The 21,058-nt window shown below is 34.5% G+C and overlaps 1 protein-coding gene and 1 long non-coding RNA gene across 3 annotated transcripts; both read right to left on the bottom strand.

Annotated features, from left to right (window-relative positions):
• Positions 1 to 3: 3 nt before the first annotated feature.
• Positions 4 to 6,176, bottom strand: LOC107896430 (uncharacterized). Of its 2 annotated transcripts, none has more exons than XM_016821596.2 (7): positions 5,994 to 6,176; positions 4,451 to 5,645; positions 3,472 to 3,532; positions 3,264 to 3,379; positions 2,311 to 2,401; positions 1,646 to 1,693; positions 4 to 293 (listed from the first exon to the last, which is right to left on the bottom strand). In XM_016821596.2, the coding sequence occupies exons 1-7, from the start codon at positions 5,998 to 6,000 to the stop codon at positions 195 to 197; spliced, it is 1,617 nt and encodes a 538-aa protein (XP_016677085.1). In that variant the 5' UTR covers positions 6,001 to 6,176; the 3' UTR covers positions 4 to 194. The 2 variants fall into 2 exon arrangements, with proteins under 2 accessions (XP_016677085.1, XP_016677086.1); XM_016821597.2 differs by having other exon boundaries at positions 4,451 to 5,642.
• A 3,304-nt stretch (positions 6,177 to 9,480) lies between these two features.
• On the bottom strand, positions 9,481 to 11,742 carry LOC107895946 (uncharacterized). Its single transcript, XR_001683526.2, has 3 exons — positions 11,381 to 11,742; positions 10,778 to 10,866; positions 9,481 to 9,866 (listed from the first exon to the last, which is right to left on the bottom strand). It is a non-coding gene; the product is annotated as an uncharacterized lncRNA (long non-coding RNA).
• Between the last annotated feature and the right edge of the window lie 9,316 nt (positions 11,743 to 21,058).

Here is a 21,058-nt window from a genome sequence, read left to right as displayed (position 1 = left end):
CAATGCCCAAAATGCTACTCTTAATTGATGATTCTCTTCAATACAGTACAATAGGAAGTGAGTTCAACTGCTGAAGGAAGAATTATCTAGTTGCAAAACTGCGACCATCGGTTTGTAATGACTACTAAATGTACAATATCTTGTGAAGGTAAGGTGTACAGGTAATCCGTAAAAATTTACTACCGCCAGGCAACCTAACTTTGTGCATTTCTTGTTTCACCCTCACCATTTTGTGGAGTGCAGTTTTTGGTCTGATTCAATTTTTGCCGCTTAGCTGATTGTCGAGGACTCAACTGCAAAGGATGTGAAATGTTAAAATCGCCTCCTAAGCAACTAAAACAAATTAAAGACTACAGAGTTTTAGAACTATCCTGAATTCCTATAATGTCCTATGCAAGAAGTAAGAGTGCTTTGATTCTAGGCTCAAGGCATGTCCAAAGCCATATAAATAATGAATTAATAACAACACAATTAAATAACAGTTGTCCGAGAAATTTGGTAGAATAAAATCACATTTTATTCCGCCCCAAGTTTTTGTTTCACCCATCCAAGCCTCGTTTCTCTGTAAAATACAGATCCTTTGGGCATACATGATCCTAATGTCAAGGACAAAATCTAACTTGCTGCGGGAGTTTCTTTCTTTTTTCTTCCATTTTCTCTGTGAAAAGAGAACAAATTAACAAATTTGGCATTTCGTACAGTTTTTAATATTTGCAGTTCTACAGGGTTTTATGGTGCATATTATGGAGAGACTAAGTTCAACCTACAAAATAAATAAGCAGGGATTTTAAAGGAGTGGCTCTTGAGAGTTACTGTGTGAATTTAGTTCTTATTTCTTAGGCGCTAATGATTCAACCTAAAATCAATTAGTAATAGGTCAAAAGGCTACACCTCGGATAACAGCTACAGCAAGCTTCATATTTGACTAATGTGAGATTACAACACATCATCTAAGAGACGATAATAACAAGTCAACTAGATGAGGCCTTCCACATAGATAACAGATACAAGGAAAAAAAAGAAGGAATTGTAACAAACTAGGCAACAAACAACACGAGCTCTAATAACTTGTAAGAATCCAGCCTACAACCAATTACTAATAAATGAAATGGTCCAACTGAAAAATAATAGTTAGGATCAGCAAACTCAAAACTTAACCGATGATGGCATCAATTCTACTAAACCAGTACAACTACTTGTAGTCCAAACTCCCAAACTTGAATAATCTTAAACTGAATCTTTCAACTTGCTATTTATACTTTAGGCAAAAGGAAAATTATGAGACTAAAACAGAAGTACAATCCCTTTCAACAAGTAGCCTAGTTTCAGAGGTTCTGTAGTCTCCTTAGAACAACTATTAATTCTAAATCCCCCATATCTAATAGTTTAATTAACATAAATTCCATGCTGTCTCCTAAGTGACTCCTCTTGGTTTCTGCAACAAGTAGCCTCAAACCTATGATCTTTACCACAACCACACTCCACTCTTATCCCTTGGGCTAGCCCCAAATTGCAAACATAGCTCAAGGCTTCTGTAACCCTCCTTCCAGCATTATTTGATATTCAAATATTGAGTACAACAACAACAAAAAAAAACAAACTGCATTGAGTAATTAGTGAAGTAAATGAGCACAATGGTACATACCAACTCAATATACTTGAGTTGCTTCAAAACTTGATCGGTTTCCAGCTCCTGGTAGAATAAATACAGCAAGTTTGATTAGAGTAAAATGTCGGACTTGTAACAATTATGACAGACTAAAATTGAATTTTTTTTCTCGAGTTATATGTTTATTATAAAAGAGCCAGACACAATAGGGAGCATATACCATAGTTGTAAAACCTTGACCAGGGAATCAGTGTGATAAGAAGAGAGGGGTAAAGAAGTGGTTGCAGTCAATATGCCATGCACTTCATATAAAACTACCACTTATACGAAACAGCAGATTCTGTTTCAGACAGATCAATGGACTACAACCAAAGATTTTTTAAGATGGTGAGGCATTATATTTGAGTCTTGTATAGACATCTACATTGAAAAAAAGAGTTGCATTAAAATAGCTGCAAATTGATGACACATCAAACATGATCAACCTTTAAGTTTGAGCATCCAATGAAACATTTTGGATTGAGTCCCAGACCCAGACTAGTTTTCCATATCAGGAAGAACCAAATAAAGTTCTAAACCGATTACTGCTCCATGAAGATATCCCATATTAATATAAATTCCTAAGTCAGGTACCATAACCTGAAGGTAGCAATCCAGAGCAAAGGACATAGGAAAATTAAAGACGCTAAAAGGGTTATCACCTGAGGTACAGAACAATCAGCATGGGATGGATCCCATTGCACAGAGCAGAAGCACTCCCAATCATCAGTTTGGACTTCAAAAAGCGGAGCCCTATAAAGCAAGAACTTAAAATGTTAAAAATCTTGCATGTGTGATACAAGAAGAAAAGAACACCAAGAAAGAGACTTTAAACTTATAAGCATGTTAAGTTACTAGCAATGAAGTAGAAAATATCGATAGCTCATCTATGTAATGCCTAGTATGTAGTTTGAACCAAATTCCTCTAGCTCTTCAGCACAATTTCATCTTCTTTATCCACAATTATCATTATCAACAATATCTTAAGTGTACAGCATTGACCAATCATCTGACAAGAAATGTGCTATGCTGAGCCATCAAGATTCATTCTTAGTAAGTTGGCAATTTTGAACTGAAGTCTTCTGGCTCTTCAGAACAATTTAATCATCTTTATCCAAAATCATCATTATCAACAATATATTAGGCATGTACAGTTGACCAGTTAAACTGATATGAAATAAGGTATGCAGAACTTCCATCTCCTTAATTTCAACTTTTACTATGAGAAATAGTATCATCTACTAACCATTAAGCGTATGATAATGAAAAGGAGAGTGATATATGGACATATATCCTTGTCTGAATTCTATTCGAGTTCATTCTTCGTACGTTGACAATTTTTTGCCATTTTCAACTAAAGGATCAATGGTATCAACATTTATCATAATGCAACATGTTCAGTTCAGGATATGGCTCCCTTTGTCCAGCGTTCAAGCTTTCAGACATAAAGAACTGATATCATTCTAAGTTTCATAATAATTCATCTCCAAGTTAATCAGAAATAAACTGATTGTTGTTCCATACAAAAAAAATGCCATGAGTTTTCAAAAATATCAACTTGTGCTAACATAAATGGCAAGAAAGAAAGAAAAATATTGAAGCGAACAGACTATACCTGCGCCACTTTCCACAGATGGTTCCTTTACTGCCTCCTTTGCCTGCTACGAATTCTTGGCATTGAAGCCAGTTCCCTTTTAAGCTTAATTTAGATGATTTGTTTGAATTCTTTTCCTACAAAGAAAGACATGTCAATTCCCCTCAAACCATACTGTTACTTGTCTGCAAAATGGCAATGTTAACCTAGACATATATCAAAGCCTTACGTGGTAATAAGTATATTCTGAAGGATCCAAGTTTAGGGGTTCACCAATGGTATCAACATCACTGCATAGTATAACAAGAAACTATTTATGAAGGACAACACTTGTGGATCGAGAAAGCACTCTAGCACCTATATTTTTCAAAAAGACTAACTTTCCCTAAGCTGAAAATTATCAATTCTATTTCACCCACTGATTATGAAATGTATGCAGGATTCCAAAATAAAGCGGTGGTTAAAGCAGTGCGCTTTCTATCAGAATATACTTTTAACTCATTAAAAGAGCCTTGGAAAGAACTTATAAAACATCTTCGAGAAGGAAGGTTAATGAGAAGATTAGTCTACCTATATATTATATGGGACACCATAACAGTTCCTAGCTAAATTTCATAAATTGGAATTCTAGATTCTGACTTCTTCAGTAAAGAAAGACACTTAGGCAAGATGACATCAACTTAGTGGTGATCTGTTCTATGATGAAAAGTGGAATTTCTTTTTCCATGTGTGAAATATACATCAATTAGATGGGAAACATGACAAGTGATCAAAGAAAGCCTATCAGTGTAATAGAAAGAAAGATAGTTGGCACTGGTTTCTTCAAGGTCAATACAATTAGCCTGCTACTAAAGTCAAATTTTATGTCTTGTCTCTAGGTCAAGACAGAATCTATGCCTAGGATTTTTCTTACAAAATAGATAATTGTTTATAATCAATATAACCTATTAGCAAGCTCTCCTTTAAGCTCCTCATATATTATAAGCATCAAATAGTACTTTTGACTACCTTGTGCTTCAGACAGATTTTCATATGTCACAAAGGACAACGTAGTTATAAACATTTGGGAACATAACATAAATAAAACCTCAAATAGAAAAGAGCATCATTCATATCTATGTTTTCCTATGCACCCAATTAGAGAGCCTATAAAGTAATGCATTCCATATAGACAATTAATTAAAAAATAAATAGTTCATGGAACATACATATCAATTGGACCTGACCAGTCAGGAACTTCTGCTTGAAAACCCTTGCCAATTCGAACACTAGTTGTATAAGGCTCAGCATCTCTCAACATTAATTCTATTGGACTGACTTCCCATTTAGATGATACATCTCTTTCTTTGCCCATTCCACCAGTGATACTAGAAGACCTTCTTGCAAGAGTCTCCTTCAGCACTATTCGCTTCTGTTTCATACACGACATACAATACCACTCATCAACCGGTGGTTTCTTTATCTTCTGTCTGCAGCAACGTACATGAAATGCCTCTTCACAATTATCACAAATTAGCATCTTTTGTGCTGTTCCCAAACGGTCACAAATTTTGCATAACCTAGAACAACTACTACCCCCACTAGTACCAATTTCCTCAATAGCACGAGCCCTAGATGGCCCAACTTCCTCAACATTCTCTGGCTTCTGAAGTACAGGGAGGCACATACCTTTTTCATATAGATCTTCCCTTAAAACTTCAGCACCTATTACACTAGAGGAGGTGCACTCACCATTTTCATCCATCTCACGTTTTGTGGAAGCTAATAAAGTATCCATATTTGACTTCGATGATGAACAACTATCATTTATACTGTCCACATCTATGGTTTTCAGCATAACAGTTTTATGTACATCATCAGAACTACGGTCGTCCATGGCAGAACATCCATTAGCAGATTCATACTTTAAACCGTGAGGCTCTCTATTGCATGCAAGAGGCATCACGGTATCTCCAACAGCTACATTTCTATGTTCCCCATGAGAAAATTCATTTCGCTCCAATGTTGCCACTGAAAAAGCATCAGAGCTGACAACAGAAAGACAAGCCCCACTTCTCTTTGAAGTCACTGGGGCCTCCGCACAACAGTTGACAACAGAAGCAGAACCAATGCCGCTGCTGCCTTGCCGTTTCTTCCTCCTACTGAAAACAAAAGCAGGCACAGGAACTTCAGACAGAACACTCATCGATGAGTGTTGAGAACCAGATCTTGGCAAAGGAGGGCATGAATACTCAGCCTCTTTGCATCCACTCTGACAAGTATCATTCAATTTAGGAGATACCTGCCAATTTCCATTTCCAGGCATCCAGTCACATAAAGAATCTCGTTTCCCAAGTTCAGATACATAAACTAAGCCGGTTTCAATTGAACTAGATATTGAAGTCTCCATCAGCAATTCACCTGCTATAATTCAACAACAGGAATCTGAGTGTTTTCCCTAGCACTCCCAATTTACTTCCACTAATAAAAAAATTCACTCTTTATTCCAACTCAACCTTCCTAGTAACCAAATATTAGTTCTATTCAATTCCAACCATTTTTTTCACCAAATATACCCAATAGGAAGAAAGTAAGCACGAGACTTTGGCATACCCTTTTCAAGAAAAACAAATAAACTATAAAAGTTCATCTTCGTTTTGGCATTAACCAGCCTTGACCATCTTTTTCTTCAAAAGAAATACAACAAGGCATGTTGGGTTTTGCAGCTTGTAGCAAGTAACAAAAGAGTGAAGGAAATTCAAGGGCGCAAACCTGGCATAATTGTTGAAATATGAAAACGAAATCGTCGAGGCAGAATCTGAACTCTGAAGAGAACAATGGGGCGCAAACTGGTGGGAAATGGACGGTGGGCTCAAAGGTGTTTCCTCTACACACAATTCCCTTTGGGCCTTTGATTTTGAATTTTCCACGCTTTTGCCAAATTCAGCTTTTTGAAAAGTTCTAACCTTTTCTTTTTTTTTTATATTGAAAAGTTTAAGGGTAAACTACATCATCTATCCCTAAACTTTATTTAAAATTACATTTCGATCACTCAACTTTCAAAAGTTACATTTAATGTTATTAAATTGTTACATGCTTGTCACTTGGCAGTTAACTTCAGTTTAGAAAATAACACTACACTTTAATTCAAAGGATTAATAACTAATTTGATCCCTAAACTATAATTAAAAAAATATTTTTGATATTTTAAAATTTTTCTTAACAATTATTGTAAAAAAAATTTAAAAAGTCTTAAAAATAAATAAAATAATTCATATAAAAAATCAGTTGCCACATGGAAAAATAAAAAAATTTTCAGCTAATTTTTTTCATATCCAAAATCATCAAAAATCATAATTGTTGAACTTTTACAAAAAAAAAATTAAGTACTCATTCATTTTGATTATTTTTTTTATTTGCTTTGTTGTTTTATGCTTTCTTCATTTTCATCTTTCTTTACCTTTTTTTTTTTCTCTTTTTCATGTGGATCAGCATCAGCTCCGCTCTTTTCAAATCATTAAAAATAATATATATATTTATATATATGTGTGTGTGTTTTATTTACAACTGAAAGTAATCCTTGACTTGAAATTTGACAAAGGAAATAATGAGTTTGGAGAAGAAGAAAAGTACCTTATATTATAAATTTTAAAAATCCAAAATTACAAAATTGAAATAGTAACTAGAAAAGAAATTATGAATTTAGAAAAGAAGTAGGGTGTTGCGTAATATAAATTAAAAGAAAAAATCTCAAATTCCAAAAAATTGAAATTTACCAAAGAACCAAACAATATAATAGAATATTTTGCTCTTCTATCGCTCTCTTTTTTCTTAATTTTTTTTCTTTCTTTTTTTCATAATTATTAGGAAAATCTTACAAATAGGTCATTGTTGGTTGAAGTTTTTACGATTCTCAAGAATGAAAACAATGTTGCAAGCCCAAATTGTGTTCTTGAAAACTCGAATAGCAATAATCAATCTAATAGTGGAATCCAAATCTTGCATTGAGATATATTTTGTTAAGGATCTTAGGACTTTGAGAACAAAATAAAACAAAATAAAATTGGCAAATCAATTTCGGGGTTAAACAACGTGAAGTTGTTGACTTGATTGAAGGTGTTCATCAACGATGGAAAGCAAATGGAATTTAGTTTGAAAGTTTCTGTAAAAGTTCAAATGCTATGATTTTTGATGAGATTGGATATGAAAAATTAGATGCAATTTTTTTTTTGTTTTTTCATGTTGTAAATGATTTTTTATATGATTTATTTATTTATTTTAAATATTTAAAAAATTACAATTATTGTTAAAAAAATTTAATATCAAAATAATTTTTTAACTATAGCTCAAGGACTAATTTAGCTATTAACAATTTGAATTAAGGTACAACATTACTTTTTTTTTAATGAAAGTTAACAATGGGTGACAAAAATGTAACAATTTAATAATATTATTGACTATTGCATAACTTTTGAAAATTGAATGACCAAAATGTAATATTAATAAAGCTTAAGGACAACTAATGTAGTTTGCCCAAAATTTAAACTACGTTCAAAGACAAAGTGTTATTTGTACAAGTTTGAATATCAAACCGATATTTAAGAGGAAAGCTTAATTATGATCTCAAATAAGTCTTTTTATGGAGCTTGTGTAATGACTTATTAAACACCGATTTAATTAGGCACTAATTCTTTTGGGGGGAATCAATTGTGAAAAGACGGACGAGTCCGACAGCAAGACCTAACATTTTTCCATCATTTGATTATTACTAACTGTACTAACTGAATACTCTGCTAACTAAGTTGTTAATGTATTACAGGTGGGTTAAAGATAGGTTTAACAAAGCACTTGAAGCATCCTGAAGATCGGAAATTTGAGAAACAAGGTCAACGTCACGACACAGACAATTTTGTATCGCAACATCGTGGGCAGTAACAAAGAAGTTCAAAAATCAACCTGATATTGCGACATCATTAACCTGTCGCGATACAGAATACAGTTTCTCAAGAATTCTAAAACTACAGGGTGTGTCGCTGTAACACCCTATACCCGGCCTGGTCGCCAAGCCCAAATACAGGATGCCACACCACCGTCTCATGTCATATACTACGAGTGAAAGTCCAATCTAAAAGAACCGTCTTTCTTATTATCATTCGTATAGGTTTTAAGTCAATAATATTTGTTAGTTATCAAAGTTACATGCTAACCATTCCTCAAATAGTCGTATAATAATACTTAAACATGAGTAAGGTCCAGTTAATGAAATTTCCAAAACTTGTCCATAGGTATCGATACTGACACTTGGGGTATTGATATTTTCCCTAGGTGGTATCAATACCACTTGGAAAATCGATACTAAACTTGCATTCTGTTTCTCGACTAAAATCCCAAAGTCTCGAAAATTGTCGATACCTGTCATGAAATATCGATATTTGGACCTCGAGTATCGATACTCAAGCAAAGGTATCGATATCAAATCTCTAATCTAACTTCCCCCATGTTTTAGAACACAGTGGTATCAATTTTACAATACAAATATCGATACCTCTGCTTCAGACCTAAAAAATGCAGCATACATAAGCAAATAATCTATTCCCATTTAATTTCTAAACATCATACATCATATACTTAGACAAATAATTAACCAATAGCTAAATTTTGATAGTTCAAAACATCAAAAATGTGTCCGAGCTAGAAACGCCATGACATCATTAATGTTTATAACCTAAGCATAATCATAACTCTTAAACCTCATAAACAAAAGCTATAACCAACAAAATATCTAGAAATATCTAGAAGAGAACATGTCTATAAACAAGTCTACCACAGTTTCTTTTCCCTAAAATGTAAGTAAATAAAGAATACCTACAGAATAACACAAAACTGGCCTGGATCACCTCTCGGAAAACCACACCACTCACACTGGTATGCAACTAATTTGCAATGGGTAAAAAACGGAGTAAGTGAGCTTAACAAGCTCAATGAATGATTAAAATGACCACATCACACACATACCATCATGCATCCTCAAGAAAACCATTTAAGTACAATTACAATAGTCCTATGTCTAGTGTTGTAGAGTACCTAACCATGCTTTATCTACTGGTTCTTCTACATAGCATTTACATATTCATGCAAACATATATCATGTAACACACATACTTAAACAACCATATATCACTGTTCTCTCAAATCACATATAATGATAAATTTGCAATATAGCACATACTCCATTAAGCATAAAACATGTTCCACACAATTACATTTAATATGATAGATTGGCGATATAGCGCATACTCCATTAAGTATAAAACATGTTCAACATAGTTACATATAATATACTAGATTGGCGCGTTATGAAACATATAACGAGCTTTGTCATCACTCATAGGATACACGGATCTCCAACACACCAAATATAGACTCATAGAGTCAAACATGTCCCAAAAGTGTAGCATAAAGCTAACACTCTCCTTATTTCCTCTCACATGTCCCGTTGAATGGAGCTTAGCTCACATTCCCTTATCCCTCCAACATATTCCAGGGCCTCAACACCCCAAAATCACTGTATGTATAGGTGAGTACTCACAATTCTATGGCATGCCAACTATATCCAACAGTTTCAAGATTACAAGGCCAAAATATCTGAAAAAACAATCACATATCACTTACTGATTATCCGTGCACTATCACTGCATGTTAACATCTTTTGCAAAACACTATCACTATCATTTAACAAATTTATATATCATGTATACATTTGCACTTTTCACAACAGTCACCATATCCACATATCACATGTTTGAGCTTCTCATTACCATGCACAATTTCATAATCACATAAGCACAAAACCACAAAATGAGTATAGATTAGAGGTGATCATGGGCCAGGTTCGGGCCGAGCCCAGAAAAAATTTTAAGCTCGTTTTCTAGGCACGGGCCCGGCCCAGCCCGAACCGAAATATGAGCCTGAAAATTTGTCCAAGCCCAGCCCAAAAGAAAATTGTTAAGCCCAGCCCAGCCTGGCCCGGCCCATATTATTTTTTTAGCTTATTTCATTAAATAAAAAAATTAAAAATATAATAAATCAAATATATTTAAAAATATAAAAACAAATATTAAAATAAGAAACAAATAAAAAATGAGACTAAAATAATTCTTAAATCAATACATAAATTGAAAATATAATAAAAATGGTTATATTAAAATTGAAAAAAAATGAATATGATTAAAAATAAAAAAATAAAATTATTTAGTATATAATTCGAACCGGGCCGGGTCGGGCCCGGGCCAAAAAAATTTTAACTGAGGCTCAGCCCGTTTTCTAATCGGGCCTCATTTTTTGCCCAAACCCATATTTTGGGCCTACATTTTTACCCGAACCATTCTATTTTTTAAATGGGCCTTCGGGCCAGGCCAGGTAGCCCAATCCATGATCACCTCTGGTACAGATACAAGAAAAATTACACTCGAAATTTAGAGTAGTGGTTTAGACTACTACTAAATTCTCAATTAACACATGGCTCATGTCTACGAGTAGCAATTCCAAACACTCACCAATTACGTTTTCGTTGAAAAGCTGAAAGCTCAAACCAGCTTTTCCTTGCCTTTATCTCTACTCGTAAAAGGTCCTATCAAATCTGAAACTTCACACAACAATTCACACAACAATGCATTCAATAATCAGCTAAGAACTCACCACAAGTAATCCAAAAACATAAGCCAAAACTAAGTTCTCATGTAACCGAAACATTTAACATAGCAAACTTAAAACTCAAATATCTTAGTCTATACTCAATCTTTTCGCCTAAAACCAATTTTGTTCATCTTATAATTCACCTACAACTAATTCCCAACCTTTAAACTACAATAAAATACTCAATTTATAATATCGACTTTTTCGACATGTTTTATGCCTATTTTTCGAAAATTCATTAAAAATCAAGAATTCTTTAACGAAACGTAAAGTATGTTTAGAAACCTTCTAAACATATTAAAACAAGTTGAAAACACTTTGAAACCACATTTTTATGCAAAATCCCAAAATTCACCATTAAGACCCAATTTTTGGCTTTTATTTAAAACATGCAATTTAATGGCTAAAAATTTTGTTTTAAAGACTAAATAACATTTAAAACTAATGAGAAGATGAATCGTTACCTTATTTGACAAAAAATCGAGCGTTTGATCGAAAACCTGAAAAACTCACAAGCTTGACAATGAGGGAATCTATGGTGTTTTGGAGTGTTTTTCTTGAAGTATTATGGAGGTTTAATGTTGTAAGGATGATGGAAATCAAAAGACTAGAGTTTGGAATGGGAAAACAAAGGGATGGCAACAAGAATGGGATCAGAAGAAACTAACGTGAAATTTATGTAGGTGGGGGAAGTATCAGGTTGAAGTTTAGAATTTGGTTTAATTGTCTCTTAAAAACTCATAATTTTGACTCTTTTACAAATCAGTCCAATTTTCAAAATTGAAGGTCTTAAAACTCTTTTTCAAAAATTGATTTAGTTTTTTTAAAAATCATAGTAAAAAACATTATCGATAAATCATGTCACAAAATTTAAAACACTCCAATGTTAAAATTTCTAAATTACCCCAAAAACTCCTAGGCCCTTTTTTTAGGTGTTATAGTCGCGAAAATGAACCCAGGTGTCACGACAACGAACCCTAGTGTCGCGACTTACACAGTCTGTCAGGGATGTTGCGACAATTTTTTTGCAAGGTCGACCCAACCTAATCGCACAACCCGACGAAATAATCCTTATGTCACTCGATTTTTAATCCTAAAAACACTCTTTTAAACATAAAAATACATTTCTAACTTAAACCAACATCATTCTAAACACTTAAACTCCTGTAAAACCTCTTCAAAACCCTTAGCCTCCAAAACCCTTCTTCTCCTTAAAACCTAAGTTTCTAATCCCTTATTTCTAATTCAAGAAGCTCCATCAGAAGAAGTCAACATCAACAAACACCAAGAGGAAATGCAAACGAGTTCAACAAGAGTTGAGGTTTAAATATTATCAATCTTCTCTTACTGCTCTATTGGATGTCTTGATTATTTTTCTTATAGACTCTAACAAGAATGCCTCCACGTAAGAACCCAAGAACTCCTGTTTAGGAAACCCCTCGTGTTTCCAACCCTATTGGATTTCATAATGCCAATATGGATAAATATTTTCTAGAGTCACAAGGGAGACCTTTAATTCAGGAATAAGGGTTTGAACTGTAACGCCCCAATTTTCGAGAATCCTGTGAATGTTGGCATAGGTTTAATTATGTTAGTGGGCCTCTAGAAAGCCCAAGCTTAAGATAGAACCCGACAATTTTAGTTAATTTTTGTTCCATAAGAAAAAGGGGGTGAAATTCTGAAATAGGACCTATGTGAAAATGTTTGAAAATGCTATAGGCTAAATTGAAGTGGCCAAATAAATAGGAGTGCAAAATAGGAGGATTTGCATGACAAACCTCCCATTTTACATGTAGTGGCTGGTCATCATGTTGTTGTAGACAAAATGTACACTTGATATCCATAATTTATGGTACAAATTGATACAAATTGATAATAGGTTAGGTAAATGTTCCATGATAATAGGTTAGGTAAATGTTCCATGATAATGGGTTAGGTAAATGTTTCATGAAAATAGGTTAGGTAAATGTTCCATGATAATGGGTTAGGTAAATGTTTCATGATAATGGGTTAGGTAAATGTTTCATGATAAGAATTTCATGTCTTTTGTATTAAAGAATTAAATGAATGAATTATGAAATTTTATTAAAAGAAAAAGGGGTGAAAAGAACAAAGTTTTGTCCATATTTGTTCATCATAGCTGAAAGTTAGAGAAGAGAAAGGAGAGGAGAAAGCTCTTGAGTATTCGGTCATTAGGAGAGGAAAATTGAAGGTAAGTTCTTGGTACCTTACTTCTATTTTGAGGTTCATGAGTTCTTCTTGATTCTACCTTAACTCTTGAAGTATATTTTGATTTTTAGTTGTGCTGTGAGCATTTAGTCATGAATTAAAATGAAGGAAATGGTTGTTGTTTCATGTTCTTTTGATGAAAAATGGAAGATAGGTGAAGTTGAGCCAAACAAATGAGCATGCATGTGCCTTAGATGCTAAAGGGAAAAATCGGCTAACATGTTGTGCTTTAAAATGATGAAATGGAGATTATACTTAAGTAAAATCATAGATATGTGATGATTGATTGGTGATATACATGTTTAAATAACAAGCATGCAAGTTAGGTGTGAAAGAGTGATTTGGTAATAAATCTGCTTGGGACAGCAGCAGTAACGTGACTTTGGAAAATCACCATAAATTGGGGGAGATGAGTTAGAAGCTGCATAAATTATGTAATTAAAGCTTATTGAGTCTAGTTTCTAATGAAATAAACAAGAACATATTTTGAATTCTGTACAATGAGAAATTTGATTCGTAATGAAGAGTGGTCAGATTAGTCAAACAGTGAAACATGGGAAACTTTGAGAAAAATCTGGTATTGATTGGCTAAACCAAAAATTCTGAAAATTTTATGGATAGAAGATATATGAGTCTATTTTCAAGAAAAATTAACGGAACTTGATTTGGAGTTTCGTAGCTCCAGTTATAAATAATTTAGTGACTGTTGCTCAGGAAGACAGCTTGCAGTGAAATTATGATTATGTGGTAAACATTGACAAAAATTTGTTAATGAGTTGCTTATTGATTTCTTATAAGCTTACTATGATCTGTAGGTGTGGTTGGCCGAATATTGTAAGGGGTTAATACGTAGTTTGTATTTGAATAGTTAGATTAACGTGTTAGTAATCCAATTGTAGGCGGTTCGTGTGTGGATCTCGTCAGCATATCGTCGCAAACAGGTGTGTAACTGACACCCTCTCATAGACTAGATTGACAAAAGCCGAAATGCCGAAATGCCGAAAAGTCAGTATTTTGGGAATTTGCAAGTGTGCGAATGCTCGTAAGATAGTTGGGTTTGTATATTTGGTAATCTAAAGTAATAAACTGCAGTACGCGCGATTTCGTACATTTTGATAATTTGGGCTTAATGGGCCAAAGATCGGGTTCATGGGCCAACGAGCCCAATTCAGTATGTGCGGTAAGTGTTCTGATAGTACGTAAATAGTTAGGATATGCATGAAAACCCTAAAAGTAGCTAAATTACTATAATACCCCTATGTATGGAAAATTACTGTTATACCCCTAGGTGCAAAATTACCGTTATACCCCTAGGGTTAATTTTGACTGAAAAGCATGACGATCTGATTCTGTATGATGTATGCCATGATTATATATCTGTTGCATGGGGACATGGGTTATATTATGGAGGAAGCGTTCTGGTGGCTATGCCACAAATATCTGATCTGGTGGCTCTGCCACATATATCTGTTCTGGTGGCTCTGCCACGATTATCTGTATCTGGTGACTCTGTCACATTATCTGTTCTGGCAGCCATGCTGCAAATTCTGTGGTGTGTAGCGGTTGGGTGGGTCGAGTTGTCTCCCCACACGGTGTAAGGTTGGTACGGGGGTGTATACGGTTGGATATGGTTGGGTTTCTGCATAAACATGTAATATTTGTTCTGTTCTGTTATGGGCCTATGGGCTTTATTTTGAATTCTGTTCTGGGCTAAGGCCAACTTATTCTATTTCTGTGGTTTAAGCTGATATAGGCTATGGTTGGGTTAATTTACACACTGAGTTTCCCCAAACTCACCCCTTTTATTTTCATCCACGCAGGTAATCCCCAACCATAGTGGGCTTGGAGCTGTGAGGGAATTCGGAGTGGCCACCTGTTCTGAAAGTTTGATTTTCTTCTGGTGAACTGGACATCCTTTTATTTACGTTTGAAGTTTTGGGTTTTTAAATGTAATAAGGCCGCTTATTTATTTTTGATGGTTTTTTTTATATGTATTACTAAGATAGGTAATACTTATTTTAACTGTTGAAATTGGATAGCTTTAGGGCGCGTTTTCAAAAACAACAGTTGATTTCAAAATAACACGACAACAAGCAAAGCTTCCGCAATGAAAGTATTTTCCAAAATTAATCACTTTTCCTAAAAATGAAGTAATCAAATCGGTTTCCTAGAAATATCCATGACGTTAAAGTGTGGCAATGGCGGTATGCATGTCTAGGATTGGATCCGAAGGGAGCTTGGTACTTAAGCAGTCCGATGGACTCACCACCTCTTTTCCGGTTTCCTACCTGGTGCACAGCTTCCATTCACTTTAACCTTTAATGAATTAATCTTTTGAACATCAAGTACGATTTTCTGGACTTAGAATGGAAAATTTATTTTTTTTTACGTTTTTGATGTGGCATGCCGGATCCGACCATAACTTCTGGGCCGGATTTGGGGTGATACATGAACCCTCGAAGATTCACTACAAAGAAATCTAGACTTTGGTCCGTTATCATCAATGGGAGCAGTTTTGCGTTACTCCCATGAATAATGCAAACATACTAGTGGTTTAGGCACATGTTATGGACACCATTCCATTAACCTAAATTCCCTCTTTAGATTTAGTTTCGTTTTATTTCTTTCTTAGGTTTTTCAGAGTTTAGTTTATTTGTTCGTTGCGTTCCTTTAAGAGATCTGATTTGTAAAGACGATAAACTTCTATGGATTCGTGTTATTATTTATACAAATCAGGCTTTTCTTAAACTCTACACTTCAATCTATTCATCATGTTTTATTCTTCCATCTATTCCAAATTGTTTATGAAAACTATGAGGAACTAATCCTTCTATGGGGAATTAGCGAGTGGAGGCATGATCTATTAATTGTTTTGTAAGGTTACTCAACGGATCAGCTATTTGGGAAAGGAAGAACGTGAAACAAGCCCTAAGTCTAACAACCCCGAGAAGTCATCAAGGTGGGAATTAACCCAAAATTGGTCTTGTCCATTCCTGAACACCTTCACCCCAAGCCAATCTGGACTATAAGGTCAGAAGATAAGTAGTCCTTGCTGACTAGTTATGTTAATGAAAGATTAGAAGATCCTGCTAGGATAGTGACTAGTTGGTTGACGAGGAACCCGAAACGATAGTTGATCAGGATTGTCTAAGCAAGTTAATCACCCATCATCATTTTTTATTCCTTCTACTTTTTCTATCTCTTGAAATTTAGCTTTATTTATTGTTATTTTGTTTTATTATTAGTACTATAAAAATCCACGCAAATATCTTATTTACGTTTTTGTACTATAACTTAATTAAAGTATTAATTAGATATTTTAATGTGTAAGTTAAAATTGATCCAATCTTAGCCTCCCTTGGGTACGATCCTCGGAGCACTCACCCACCTCGTAATTATATATTTTAATGCAGTATTCACACAATACGTCCAAAGGCAGTCAAATTGTTGGCACCATTGCCGAAGAGGCAACGCCACTAGGTTAATTTTAATTTTTGCACGTAAAAGAATAATTAGGAAATTTGTAGGTTATAGTTGTAACTTTCAATTTATTAATTAACTCGTCTAACATTTTTTTCAGGAATCCTATACACCGTCAACCAAATAATCAATCAGAACAAGTGGAAGATCATTCAACTCAACTTAGATCTCATCAATGAAGTTAAGGAGACAACAGAGGTCAGAAATGCTGCAAAAGCTCAACAAGTTACACAATACTATAACTCCAGAGTAAAGAATAAGCAGTTCCAAATGGGAGATCTTGTTTTAAGAAATACTGAAGCCAATCTTTTAGTATTACAACAAGGAAAAATGAATGATAGATGTTGTAGAAAAAGTAGGCTGTGGAGATTAAAAAATAGCAAAGATAGATGGCCCTGTTTTGCCTCGTACATAGAATGCATGCCATCTAAAAATATATTATGTATGAATGATTCGTCCCTCTTTTCAATAAAGATACACTATTTCCAAATATTGTTTACTTTATACATCACGAACAATCTTATTTGAGATAGCTGATTTAATATTGCTTCTCTAACCAGCTCGTTGATTTAAGATCACAGTTGACATTATTAAGGTTCACTAGTTTAAGATCTCAATATATGTTCATTCGATTTAAGATCATGATCAATCCTATTTGAGATGGCTGATTTAATATCGTTTCTTTAAACAGCTCACTGATTTAAGATCACAACTGATATTATTAAGGTTCGTTGATTTTAGATAAGAACTTATGTTCATTCGATTTAAGATCATGAACAGTCTTATTTGATATAGTTGATTTAATATCACTTCTTCAAACAACTCATTGATTTAAGATCACCCCAAGTTCGTTTTATTCAAAATTATGAACCATCTTATCTAAGTTAGCCATCTCTAAATTATATTAGTTGACTCATTTATGGTGACAAGTTGATTATGCAGTTTGCTCAAACAAGTTTGCAACTAAACACCACATCGTTACAATACAAAATAAACATAGATTTTTCATTTCAAATTAAAAAGAGACAAGTACAATGAAAAAATAAAATTAAGAATTAGCGTAGGTATCTTAAGGTTCAATGAACTCTCCATCCTCTCATTCACCCTCTCCTTCATTTTCACCCCCTTCATGTCTAGCAGTAGGAGCTACACTTGTCTTAATAGGATTCTCAACGAAGTAAAGTTTGCTAGAATTCTTCCATTCTTCTACAAATTCCTCCTGAGTTGCTCCAAAAGAGAAGTGAACATCAAAATCCAACGAGGCACCTATGATATGATTAAGAGCATCAAAGTTTACCTTGCGAGCATCGAAGGGGTCACCAACTACCTGAGCGTGCAAGAGGAAGTTACACTTTAAAACTAGTAAAGCTTTCCATGGTATCATTTTTATACTTCTCCAAATCCTCTTTATGCTCTTTCACCATATTAGCCACTGTAAGTTTATGTTGCTCATCCATCCTTTTCATGGTTGCTTCCGAGACACCCTTATCAGCTCCCTCAAATATGATCTCTCCATGTAAATTTTCAATATCTTTTTCAGCAAGGTAGAGACGCTCTCGTAACCTCTTATTCTACTCCACTAATTTTTTGTTTTCTTCGTCTAAGTTATTATGTAATTTGTAAGCCCTTTCTAGTGCCCCCATGGTAAACTAGTAAGAATTTTTAGTCTCTTTCTTTTTCACCTTTACTTCGTCGATACCCTCAGCGAGCCTTACACTAACCATGCCAGCTTCAACTAAGACAACTTGAAGAGAAAGTATAAGCTCTTGTAAGGAAGATTTCCTTATACAACTGGATGATCTAGACGGACATATATGCTCTTTTGCCTCTTCATGCATGCAATTTTTCCATTGTTTGCTCACTTCACTAGGACTATAAGAAAATTTTTGCATGCTGAGATGCTCGCGCCATGGGAATAATGTTCATGTCTCACCACCAAAAGCAGTAAACTTCATTGAAACACCAGGAGGGCCATAATCAACAATTACCCTGAATGTATCTACAATTGGTGGTCTTAGTGGTGCTTGAGATTAGTGGGAGAGTTAGAGCGAGAAGGAACTATAGTAAGGACTGTACCAATAGAGGTCACATCGCCAAATGTTGCAACACGATCTTTTCCTTTCTTTTGACGAAGCTCTTTTGCTAGACTACCCTCATCTTCAGTACTCAATACAAGGTTAGTAGTTCCTATAGTAGTCTTTTGTTTCTTTCTACTGCTCGCACTCCCTTCCCCAACTGCAGTAATAGAGGGACCACCTAGCACATTTTTCATAAAGGATCACATGTCCATGTAATCGTCAATCTCTCTAGATAAATTGGTGGATTCTTCTGAACTCTCTTTAACACCCCGAACTGTGACTACATCACCAACTAATGTATTATCAGCACCAGCAGTTAGCAAAAGGGGGTTCGCACCACTTTTTGGACCCCCCTGAAGGTTTCAAGAACCACGGACAGGGCTTTAGTTTGCAAAAAATATAAAAATAATTCTTAGGCTAATTTTTCCTCCCTAAGAGTATAAGCCCCAAATCATCAGTGCCTCCATACGGCAATGCAAACTGTGCAAGTAGGACTCTCATGGTGTTCGCACCATTACCATTATCAATAGGCCGCCATCTATTAGGGCTCAAATTTAGGAGGCAATGCTGAAACACATTCCTAACAGTTAGCACCTCCTCCAAATTTAGTATACAACCCTTGCGAAGTCTATAATACTAACCCTACCCAATTTCAGACATAATTTCTTGCTTTTTCAATCACAATCGAAAAATCAAAACCACTTTTAAACTTATACTTAACCCATATGTACTTACAGCGGTTTAAACAAAGGTTCGAAGACCAATTCGAGATGATTGATTCTACATCTTGAGGAGATAAATAAAATAAACCTACCGAACTACCACGATTGTACGTTTTTAGTTGGTACAAATTCTGGAAAACGAAAATCAATGGCACTTTCTCCCGTCGACTACATCCAATGAAATATGTCATTTTGACCCACCACGAAAAGCCAGATAACTATCTTGGAGTTGTCCTATTTTCATCGAGAAGGTAGCAGAAGAAGGGATAGAGTGGTAAATGGAAACTTATCTCTATCATGTGCAGTGGAAATAGGAAACTTCCATCGGTGGTATCGCTCAATCGGTTTAATCTTTTGGGGATTGAGAAATTGTAAGTAGGTATTTGAATTCCCCGAGTAGCCAAAATGCGACTCATTTCTTCCTCTTTGGTTGTGCAAACATAAGCCTTTTCTTCCACCGAAATACTCATTTCACGGTGTCATGAAGAGATGTCCTAAATAACACGACCACTTTCTCTCGTCCTAACCATTATGTTCTAATAAACCCATAAAAAGTCACAAGAACGATGGAAATTTTAAGAAAATTACCTCTGATGTTGTTCTTCTCAACAACGAATTCTTCTCTAAAATTTTGATTTCAAACAGTTTAGTTTTTAAGGCTTAGGCAACCTCCTTTTAAAAAGGTATTATGCTTTAATGATTCATGTCTCCGAGAATAGGGGCACAATCAGTTGTGTACAACTATACCACTCCTTAACACGTGGCGAAGTGTATGTTACAAGTTAAAACATAATGCGCACATAATAAGATTTTCCTTACGTGAACTCTCATCTCGTAAAATCAAGTTCAAGGACAAGTCACTTTATAACTCTTCTTTGAACCAGGTGGCGAACAAATTGTTATAACCCGCTACCTGAGTACCCAATTGGGTCTTAACCTGTACTTTATACAATTCAAACCTAAGGTTGTAAGGAGCTCACATCCTTCTACGATAAGATTGCATGATATATGTTCGCTATATTAAATAGGCGAGCCTACACCATGCAAACATGTGCTAACCCTAGTATAGGGTATGTGTCAACATGTATGGGAACCTACCTACGATGTCACATCCATGAAGAGTAACCATATCATATAAATACACACTTTAACCCACCTGAAGGGGCCACATTCTCTAAAATACTTAACAAGGTTTTTATTGAATGGTAAAGTACAAATGTTGAAAACTATAGAGGCTTGGGTTCAAATCCTATTATGTGTATTTATATTTCTATTTTTTATATAAAAGATATAAAATAATAAAAGCACTTTCAAAATAATATGATTTACTTTGAAAAGCAAAGATATTTAATCATTATTCAACTAAATTAGTGTTTGATAGACTCGTAACAATAAACACAAATAAAAGATTTAATATTAATATAGAAGATATTATGCTATACTTAAATTCAATCCATCCCAATCTTAATGTTTCTAGTTTAAGATTCGAAATTTTCCGACTAAAACTAACTTAAACAATTAAATATGATACAAATTTCATACTTAATTTCAATCCAATTCAACTCAATCTAATAATATCTCTAATCTACGGCAACCTAACCAAGTGGTTAAAAAGGAAGTTACATTAGTGCTA

Source organism: Gossypium hirsutum, chromosome A10, assembly GCF_007990345.1.
Source record: "Gossypium hirsutum isolate 1008001.06 chromosome A10, Gossypium_hirsutum_v2.1, whole genome shotgun sequence".
Lineage (NCBI taxonomy): Eukaryota > Viridiplantae > Streptophyta > Magnoliopsida > Malvales > Malvaceae > Gossypium > Gossypium hirsutum.
The sequence above is the reverse complement of the archived record's forward strand: the minus strand, read 5'-3'. Positions and strand labels throughout refer to the sequence as shown.